General features: G+C 38.5%; 1 protein-coding gene across 2 annotated transcripts; it reads right to left on the bottom strand.

Moving 5' to 3' along the window:
* Nucleotides 1-2,886: 2,886 nt before the first annotated feature.
* Nucleotides 2,887-8,774, bottom strand: DNAJC19 (DnaJ heat shock protein family (Hsp40) member C19). 2 transcript variants are annotated; one of them, XM_003894784.4, is made up of 6 exons: nt 8,590-8,774; nt 7,156-7,207; nt 7,006-7,079; nt 6,077-6,156; nt 5,061-5,131; nt 2,887-3,860 (listed from the first exon to the last, which is right to left on the bottom strand). In XM_003894784.4, the coding sequence occupies exons 1-6, from the start codon at nt 8,590-8,592 to the stop codon at nt 3,790-3,792; spliced, it is 351 nt and encodes a 116-aa protein (XP_003894833.1). In that variant the 5' UTR covers nt 8,593-8,774; the 3' UTR covers nt 2,887-3,789. The 2 variants fall into 2 exon arrangements, with proteins under 2 accessions (XP_003894833.1, XP_009199568.1); XM_009201304.3 differs by lacking the exon at nt 7,156-7,207.
* Nucleotides 8,775-9,683: the final 909 nt, after the last annotated feature.

Below are 9,683 nucleotides of genomic sequence, written 5' to 3'. Positions count from 1 at the left end.
AAACTAAAACCAGAGCTTAGGTCATTCAAGTTAACTGGTACTCAAGGTTACTCATTCCAGGATACTTTACATAACCAAAAACCTAGGAGAGCATTCTACATAGTAATTTTTTTTTACTTTGTTTACATAAAATTTACAGTTTTTTTTTTTTTCTTTTTAGCTTAGTCTGTTCTTTGACATTGTTGATTCACGTTCTACATTTTCCTCAGATTTAACCTGTTTGGAGGCTCATGTGCACTCAGAATGTGAACCTACTACAAGCTTCTGAACTGCAAAACAACTTTTTTTTAAGGTCACTGTCAACCTTATACAATTTCTCATGACTGAAAGAGAACTTCTCATTCCAACCTAAAACACCACTAACCCGTTTAAAAATGAAGCATTATGCCTGAGTGAAATTTTATTTTTAGACATTTCTGATACTAAGTTTTCTTTATGGGAGCCCATATATATTCAGTATACTGAATTTACACAGCTTTCAGTGTGGCAATAAGCTAGTTCCCTGATTTTTCTCAGTTCTCATTGGTATTCTATTTAAATGTTTCCATAAGTACTCATCATTTGGAAAATAGTTGATGGCAGGGCAGGATAACTTGCTTAAAACTAAAGTTGGAGAAAGAGTTAACTTCCAGGACAACCCATTATAGCTCACTTCTTACCAACAAAGCAGTATACAGCACCTTAGGACTCATTTCTAATAATGTCAACCCAGATGGCCAGTAAAGCCAAAAGGGAAGAGGCTAAGTGACTCACAGAAATCTCTGAATTTGAGGTCTAATATGAAGGCTATAGATAGGAATTCCCCACAAACTTCTAATGAGGACTAATATGAACATAGCAAATTGGAGAAGACAGCCAGGACCTAATTCTAGTTTCACTAGCTGTGGGACCTGAGAAAACGACCACTTGCTCTGGACTTTTGTTTCCCAAGCCATAAAACGTGGAGGAATCCTCACAATTTCAAGTTGGTCATGTATCCTTCCCTTTTACAGAGAAAGCTGAAGCCCCAAAGCTCAGATTTACCTGGCTTCTGCAGAAGTTTAACTTGCAACCTACCTCCCATTCCCTAAGTGTGTTTAATCATGCCGCCGCCTTTAAAATTTATCTGGAAGCACCAATGAATAAAGACAAAGGCCCCAAACTGGATCTGTGGAGATAAGTACCAGACTCACATCTCAGTACCATCAAGGAAAACATGCTTAGATTATTAGAATTGTAAAGCCATAGTACAAAAGTTAGGAGAATGGAACTTGGGATGTAAGAAAGATCAGCCATTCTCAGCATGTCGCCTTGGGTGCTTTACTAAACTTCCATTTCCTCACATGTAAAATGTACATCATAATAACCAGTCTACTGAGAGATACAGGAAGAATACTTAGCACAGTCCTAGTACATTGTAAGTACTCAAATGTTACAGACCAAGTATTTTGTAAGAAAATACCAGTAAAAGATTAAAGTTTTTTTTATGGATCGTATTGGTATCAATCACCTACCATGATCTTTAAAGCCCTCACATGGATGACATTTAAATGTTCAGTTTGCCTAACAGCCTTCAATGAAACATGGATTCTTCTACTTAAAAAAGGTAAGCCTTGAGAAAATAAAACTGATTACTATGCAAGAAAAAATGTGCTCTGCTGTGCTCCCTGGTATTATTTTTAAGTGGTTTCTGTTGTTTTAACACCTGTCTTAAAACAGGTATGCTGTCTGCACTGAACACCCAAAAGTATTTATATCTACTAAGTTAAATTTCCCTTTTTACAGTTAATGCTTCATTGCCTGTCAGCGTATTATCACTGTCTGTCTTTGAAAAATGTGCTTTTAAGTCTTAACTATTTCTTCATAAAGATCTTGTTCAGAGGAACATTTTTTGATTTGTCCAATGGACTGAAATAAAAGGTTAGTAAACCAAAATACAGTTGATCCTCATTATTAGTGGAATTCCTTATTTGTGAATTTTCCTACTCACTAAAATTTATTTGTAACTCCAAAATCAACATCCTTTTCTGGTCATCTGTGAGTATTTGCAGAGTGACAAAAAGTTTAAACCACTTTATGTGCACAAGGCAATGCTCTACTTGTTTAAGCTTTCACACCATAAACAAGTATCCTTTTTGTGGTCTATTTAGTGCCAAGCTTCATGTTTGTGCTTTTTGTTGGTGATTTTGCTGTTTTAAGATGGTTCCCAAGAGCAGTAGTGAAGCATGCTACCTAGTGTTCTTAAATGCAAAGAAGGCTGTGATGTGCCAAGTATGAGTTATAGTGCTGTGGGCTGTTAATTCAAAGTTAATGAAATACTAAAGAATGTTTTCAAGCAGAAACAGGTAGATCAAGGTTATATACTGACTGGCAGACAATATTGTGACCGAAGGGTCACAGAATCTGTATTTCTCTTAGGAACTTGTTCCTTACAGGCGAATTCAGTGTTCACAGCCACCTTAAAGAACAGAATTACCACAAACAAGAACCAACTAACTGTACCTTCATGTCTCCTTGTCCCTGGAAATAAAATAATTTATCCTGCATAAAAGCCTTAGAAGCTAGTGTTTCATCATACACTAAATCACAACAGACTCCATCAGATTTTAAACAAGGGTATAGGATAGAAAACACAAAGAGCAGATACACCTTTACTTTATAAGGCAGATAAATATTACCTCCACTATTTTTTTTAACCTCAAAAGTCCTTGTATCCTTCAATAATTAAGAACCTTATGATGATTTAAGGAAGTTTAGATGGTAGGTAGTAAAATTTATCATCTTAGAGCTACACATAGAAATATTCCTGTTGGGAAATACATACTAATTTATATCAGATGTTTTATACAGGTCCTCTGGTTAAGATCCTTATATATTTTATGTTAGATGAACAGTAAGTAATTTGCCTTTAAACATCATTTAAATTAGTATATAAATTCTAAATAGTCCAAATTAAACATGTTGATATTGAGAACATTTGTTTTCAGTTTTGCTAACAGTGTTTATCATAAAAATTGCAGAAGTTTGATTATGTCAAGAAATAGCCAACTGAAGGAATAATTTATAAATGGTCAGTACTGTTGAGGGGCTAGCTGAATACAATGTAAATACTTCTCATGCCTGTAATCTAGCACTTTGGGATGCTGACGCGGGAGGACTGCTTGAACCCAGGAGGTTGAGGCTGCAATGAACTTGTGATTGTATCAGACCTGTACTCTGAAATATTTATACTATTTTTAATGCATGAAATAAAAATTGTATGTACATAGAATTACACACACACCCCTAGGTCAATTTGTTAGGTCTAAGTTGTGGTTAAATTCACTTTTAAATACAAGGTTCCAAGTATCCAAGTTGCTGGGCCAGTTGCCTATACCTGGAACAGCCTTTCCACCGAATAAGGTAAGAGTCCCTACTTAAACAGCCTGAGCTAATTTCCATCATACTATTTATCACATAGTCTAATTATCAGTTTATCAGTCTCCCATTAAAGTGGGGGCTCCCTCAGAGCAAGGACTGTCATCTTCACTTTGCTTTGAAAAGTAGACATAGGTCCCAAATCATCTGCTAAATGAGTAATGAACTATTTCTATTCAGATGGTGTGTGCTTGCCCATAATTAATATGCAAATATTCTAAACTAATCTGATTTTAAATCCCCAAATTTAAACAAGAAAAATATACCAAGGCTTTGAGATTTAGCTTGTGCTAAATCATTTTTTAAAATTGTAGCTCTGAGGCATTTTATTATAAAAACTTAGTACTCATATACATAAACTAATATGAACTTAAAATTCATTATACATTTACTTCATTTTTTAGCTTGACCTTCTAGTAAATCTTTAGCTTCATTGATTTTGGCTGCTATATAAGGAGATCCTCCTATAGGAAGAAAGAAAAAAGAACAGTTACAATATGGATTCTCAATTTCTGCTTGGTAAAAAGCTACTCTTGTTTCAAGGACTCCAATGCTTATCTGAGGGAGATTTAGCAGAAACAGTGTTTTTAATTTTTAAAAATTAACCCTGACACTGCAACTGGATGACCAGATACATGGTAATATATGTGACCAATGAGAAATGAATTTACGTGGGAGAGATTTCTACAAAAATGACACCTTTTTAGAAAGCTTAAACTGATAGAAATAGGATTTCTATCACATATACTGGATACATATGTATATGCCTTTGAACTGGTGTTAGCCTATTCATGATTACAGGTCATAAATGAACATCAATTATACCATGATATTCTCAAAGGCTTCTGAGCTGTTTACTGGAAAGATACCAGTTTGCTTTACATCCTTTTTCTGTCCAGTTTTTCTTTTTCTATTATCTACTGTCCCTTAACAATGTCAATCTACAGCTGCTTTCCTACAAATCTGCTGGAGGAGTGATTCTCAAAGTATGGTCTTAGACCAGCAACAAATAACAGGAAACTTAGTATAAATGCATATTTATGGGGCTCCAATGCCGACCTACTGAATCAGAAGCCCTCCATATAATACAAGCTGAATTTCATAAAAGACACTGTGAAACCAGGTATCAAACAATTATAACGCTGTTTAAACTGAAAAACCCTCTTTATTAATGAAAGCCCTCTCCTGTATAAGTAAAAGGATACAAACACTAGAATATGAATTCTGTGGTCTAATTTTTGGTATTCAAAGAAATTCTTGCTTTCCTTCAACACAGCCAAGGCTGCATAGAAGTGTATCAGAAACGAATAAATAAATCCCATTAAGTTTCTATCTAGGTAATCTCCGTTTCAAGGTATCTAAAATGGATAAGGAAAAATTACGTTTTAGTTTTACTGAAATTTAACATCTTAATTTATAATAAATGTAGGCCAAAAAACCCCACAAAACATAGTAATAGTAGCACTTACATCTGCTCACTCTGTAAATAAAGTTTTCACTCAGAATTTAAGATACCAAAAATATATGGCTCCAGCCTAGGAGACAGGACTTACACACAGATTTAAGTGTTTCCCTTCTAATAGCCAGGAATTTGAGATAAAATCCCATTAATAACAACTAGTCACACGAGCAACATCTACAACAAGAATTTAATGACTACTTACCTTTGTCAGGATGATTTAAAAGCATAATTCGTCGATGAGCATCTCTTATTTTCCCTTTATTGGCAGTAGGGCTAATTAAAAAAAAGAAAAGGTATTTACTTCAACCTACTTCTGTATCACATCAAACAATTGTACATAAAGGCCAATTAAAGACATTGCGAAACTAGTAAATTAACACAACGATATGAAAAGCTGTTTAGAAACCTCAACACACCCAATGCGTATCCTAAATTGGGGAACTAAACTGCTCCTTAGAAAAGTAAGGCACTCTCAAAAATGTGTTGAACTTGTAATACTCATTACAACAGTCCTTTTATTGATAAGCAAAGCATGTTTAAGGATTTGAAAGTGAAGAAGGCAGAATTTTTTTTTTTTTCTTTTGAGACAGTCTCACTCTGTCACCTAGGCTGGAGTGCAGTGGCTTGATCTTGGCTCACTGCAACCTCTGCCTCGCGGGTTCAAGCGATTCTCCTGCCTCAGACTTCCAAGTAGCTGGGATTACAGGCGTGTGCCACTACGCCTGGTTAATTTTTGTATTTTCAGTAGAGACAGGGTTTCACCATGTTTGCCAGGCTGGTCTTGAACACCTGACCTCAAGTAATCCACCGGCCTTGGCCTCCCAAAGTGCTGGGATTACAGACATGAGTTACTGTGCCTGGCCAAAGGCAGAATTTCACCACACAAAAAAAATGTCAGTTACAGAGAACACTGAACACTGTGATAATCTGCTGAGGAGTCTATCTCTCAATAAATGAAAAAGTGCCTGTGTTTTAGCAAACACTCTAGGAAAAAAGAAAAAGTGCTTAAGTGCTAGTGTGCCTTCTCATTTGAAGGACTGTTTACATCTTAAAAATAACATGAAGGAACAGTACAGTTTCATTGATTAGAATTGGTAATATCAATCTTCCTAGGACAAAATCCCCATGACCCTCTCCTATTAAAGGAGAGAAGGTCTTATATTTCCTCATGGCTCTAGAGTGGTAGAAAAATGCTAAAAATATTAGAGATTATTTTACCTTACACCTAGTATTAATGCTGCTTCCCGTTTTGTCATTTTGGGTTCAAACCCACCTCTATAATAGCCACCACTGAAGGCCTGGAAGAAGAAATGCCATTTGTAAAGAAAGGTTAATACAATAAACAAAGTCGCTTTAAAAAAGAAGTCTGGAAATATTCACAGAGCCAGAAGAAAAACTAAGACATTCCAGAGGACTTTTAAGTGCAATTCCTGAGGTATTAAGAAGTGGCTCAAGAACAGGATCTGGAAGTCTTTTGAGACAAGAGGTTCAAGGGTATTTGAAACAAGACTTTAAGATACATATACAGAAAATACCACTATCAGCTCCTCTGGCCTTGCTATGTCAGAAATCATATTAGTAAAGCCTACAATCACTCTATTCTGTTACACTTAATCACAACATAAATATTCAACAGATGATCACAATCAAATCTATTCTTAACTGTGACCACATAGGGTATGACCATAACATCAAGTCAAACCCTATAGCCTAATTAACTAGAGTGCTACCTATGTATGACGTTTGGGAGTGCCAGGGCCACATGGTAAGATCGGATCACTTTAGAATCTCATATACCTCTGTGTGTGTGATGCAGAGCAGATAAAGGAAAACAAGAATATGTATAGATGATGCTGAAGGTGATGGTATGTGAAAAAGTGATTATTTCACAAGAAAGTTGGGTCTAGTGGGGTACTAGAATTATCAATACCCCATCCAACTCTGTCACATATAACATCTGATGTTTCAGGGTAGCACCATTACAAAGTTCAGAACTTCTATACTCTCCTTGTGGGAAGCAGGAGAATGGGTCCAAAGCAATCACTTAGAACTTCATGGATATTTGGAAATTTACCCTTCCTTAAGTGTGGCTCTAGGTTTCAAATACAAGCAGCAAAGAATTAGCAAAAGTGTTCATTAAGTCTTACAGATTTTGGTAGGCTTTGAAAAACTTGTTTTACTTGAGGCTCCATATGCTTCATGGCTTGCAAAACATAACGGCCTAAAACCAAAAGCAATAGAATAAGTAAATCTCCAATCTCCCCGACTTCACTTCCATCCCCAAACCATAAACAAACCTGCAAATCCTGCAGCAGCAATGGTCAGTCCAACTGCTACCACTGTACTGGCCTGGTAAGGGGGAGAAGAGTAAATATTTACTTCTCTAATTCCCACCCTTTCTCATTTTGCCCATTCTCCCATCACCAACTCATTACAAACTGCATTTTAATAGGAAAAACAACATTTTTTTTTCCTTTTTTTTTTTTTTAAGAGGCGGAGTCTTGCTATGTTGCCTAGGCTGGTCTTGAACTCCTGGCCTCAAGCAATCCTCCCACCTAGGCCTCCCAAAGTGGTAAGATTACAGGCATAAGCCACCATGTCTGGCCGAGAAACAACTTTTAAGGCAGAAATATTCTGCCCAGCAATCCTTAAACTACTGCATCTGTTATACCGAATGTATTAAAGTTACCGGATTCATTACTATGGGAAAGACGGCAAGTTCGACTTGCTTATTTACCTCTACAATAGGGAAAAAGATGATTCCCTCCGTTTGAAAACTTCTTTCATCCCCGGACAAATTAGGTTACATTAAAGTTCAATCAAAAGTAGTGGAAATAGGCCGGGCGGGTGGCTCACGCCTGTAATCCCAGCACTTTGGGAGGTCGAGGCGGGCGGATCACGAGGTCGGGAGATCAAGACCATACTGGCTAACACTGTGAAACCCCGTCTCACTAAAAACACACAAAAAAATTAGCCAGGCGTGGTGGTTGGCGCCTGTAGTCCCAGTTACTTGGGAGGCTGAGGCAGGAGAACGGCGAACCCGGGAGGCGGAGCTTGTAGTGAGCCGAGATCTTGCCACTGCACTCCAGCCTGGGCAACAGAGCAAGACTCTGTCTCAAAAAAAAAAAAAAAAAAAAAAAAATTAGTGGAAATAAGATTTCTGCTACAGAAGGAAAAACTGTTCACAGACGGCTCCTGTAAAATTCTGATAACGCATTTTCGAGGCTAAACGTGGGCTAAACTAGGAGAATATACCTTTGGCACTGCCCTGTTGTTTCCTAACAACAGAGGCCCAAATATGTTCAGGAATTTCCGCATGGAGACGACATCTGTCGGCAAAAGCCAAAGAGAAGGATATAGCAAAGTGGAGCCAGTGCTGTGAAGATGTGTTAGGGCAAGGGCACCTATAATCAAATACGTTTCCACTAATCTCCGAGTCCATGATAGACTTCTGACCTTACAGGAGTTCCAGGCAAGCAACGCCTTAGCGCCCAGAGCCCGTGCGGACAAGAAGCTGGAGAACCGTGCAGCAAGACGATGTAAAAACACAAAGACCCAAGAGGAGCGAGCCAACAGGGCTGTGTCCTGGTGAGTGTGACGCCCCGAAAACCGAAACCTCCCGCCCAGAGTCGCACTAAGGAGCACAACTTCAACTCCACACCTCCGAGGCCGGGAGCTGAGGCTGAGGCCTGGGCCGGAGGTTGCTAAGGAGACCGGAAGGCCGCACTCACCATGGCTCTGTCTGCGCTCCCTTGCTTCCACCGGGAGCACGGCTCATCCCAGCTCAGAGAGCGCGGCCAACACCTGCACGCCTTTACCAGAGAGCGACGCAACCCCCAACCTCAAGCACAAACCACTCCAGCACAGGCGCCCTACGCAACACGGCAGGAGCAGCCGCAAACTAGGCCGGAAAACTGTCGTAAAAGGGGACGCGGAGGAGAAGGAAAGTCGCTCAAGCAGTGGACAGAGCGGAGAAAGCGACTTCGGGTTGGTTGAAGGGTGGGCGGATCTTTTCCTTTCTAGGTGTAGAGGTGGGGCTTCTCTGTGTTTTCTGTCCTTTGCTCCTGGGCGGTGGGTATTTGGAAATTCTTGCAGGAAAGGGCATGGGCAGCTTTACTCAGAACGATTCCCCCCCCACCCCCCATCTTAGCACCTCGTTTTGCCTTTATTTTATGTTAATAATTGTCAAGGGTGGTGAATATAGTTAAACATGCTGTGACAGATTTCCACCACGAACCCAAACAAATACGTTGTTACCCAGTGTAGTAAACGAGATGCCCAGAACAACAAATGAAACCAACCACACTGTGTTTCAGGGGTTGCTCGGTAGCATTTTTTAATTTAAAAGAACTTCATTGAAGGATGTGATTTGACAAGACTTTGTGAATGTTTGGGTTTTCGTTTTGTAGAATGGGATTAAAGTGTTCATATTCTGAACATGGAATGTCAAGATCCTACAACTGAAAAGGGCTACTTAAAAGTTTTCCTCCTCACCCAAAATAAAAAGTAGGGCTGGATTTTGCCCTTACGTGGACATCAGTTTCATACGTCCCTACATAAATGCTTGAGAAGAGAAAAATAATGGAAACAATAATGGAATTTTACAATGCAATGTTTACATGATCAAAATAAGTTTGGAGTTACTTCCCTCTTAGAATTTACAGATTATTAAGTATCAGTTTACATTGCAATGCAATTCTGCTTTGATGACTTGGTTACTTATTAAACAAATATGCAAAATTTTTGGCTTTGTTTTCCTCATCTGCAAAAACAGTTTGCATTTGATAATCCAAGAGGTCTTCTAGCTCTAAGGTTTTTGTGACGT

This window comes from Papio anubis, chromosome 2 (assembly GCF_008728515.1).
Source record: "Papio anubis isolate 15944 chromosome 2, Panubis1.0, whole genome shotgun sequence".
Lineage (NCBI taxonomy): Eukaryota > Metazoa > Chordata > Mammalia > Primates > Cercopithecidae > Papio > Papio anubis.
The sequence above is the reverse complement of the archived record's forward strand: the minus strand, read 5'-3'. Positions and strand labels throughout refer to the sequence as shown.

Excerpts from the sequence above, each read along its gene's own strand:
- DNAJC19 (XM_003894784.4), bottom strand. Across the intron at positions 6,157-7,005 it reads TTCAAAGCCTACCAAAATCT|GCCTTCAGTGGTGGCTATTA; the intron begins GTAAGACTTAAT and ends TTCTTCTTCCAG. Across the intron at positions 5,132-6,076 it reads GCATTAATACTAGGTGTAAG|CCCTACTGCCAATAAAGGGA; the intron begins GTAAAATAATCT and ends TTTTTTAATTAG.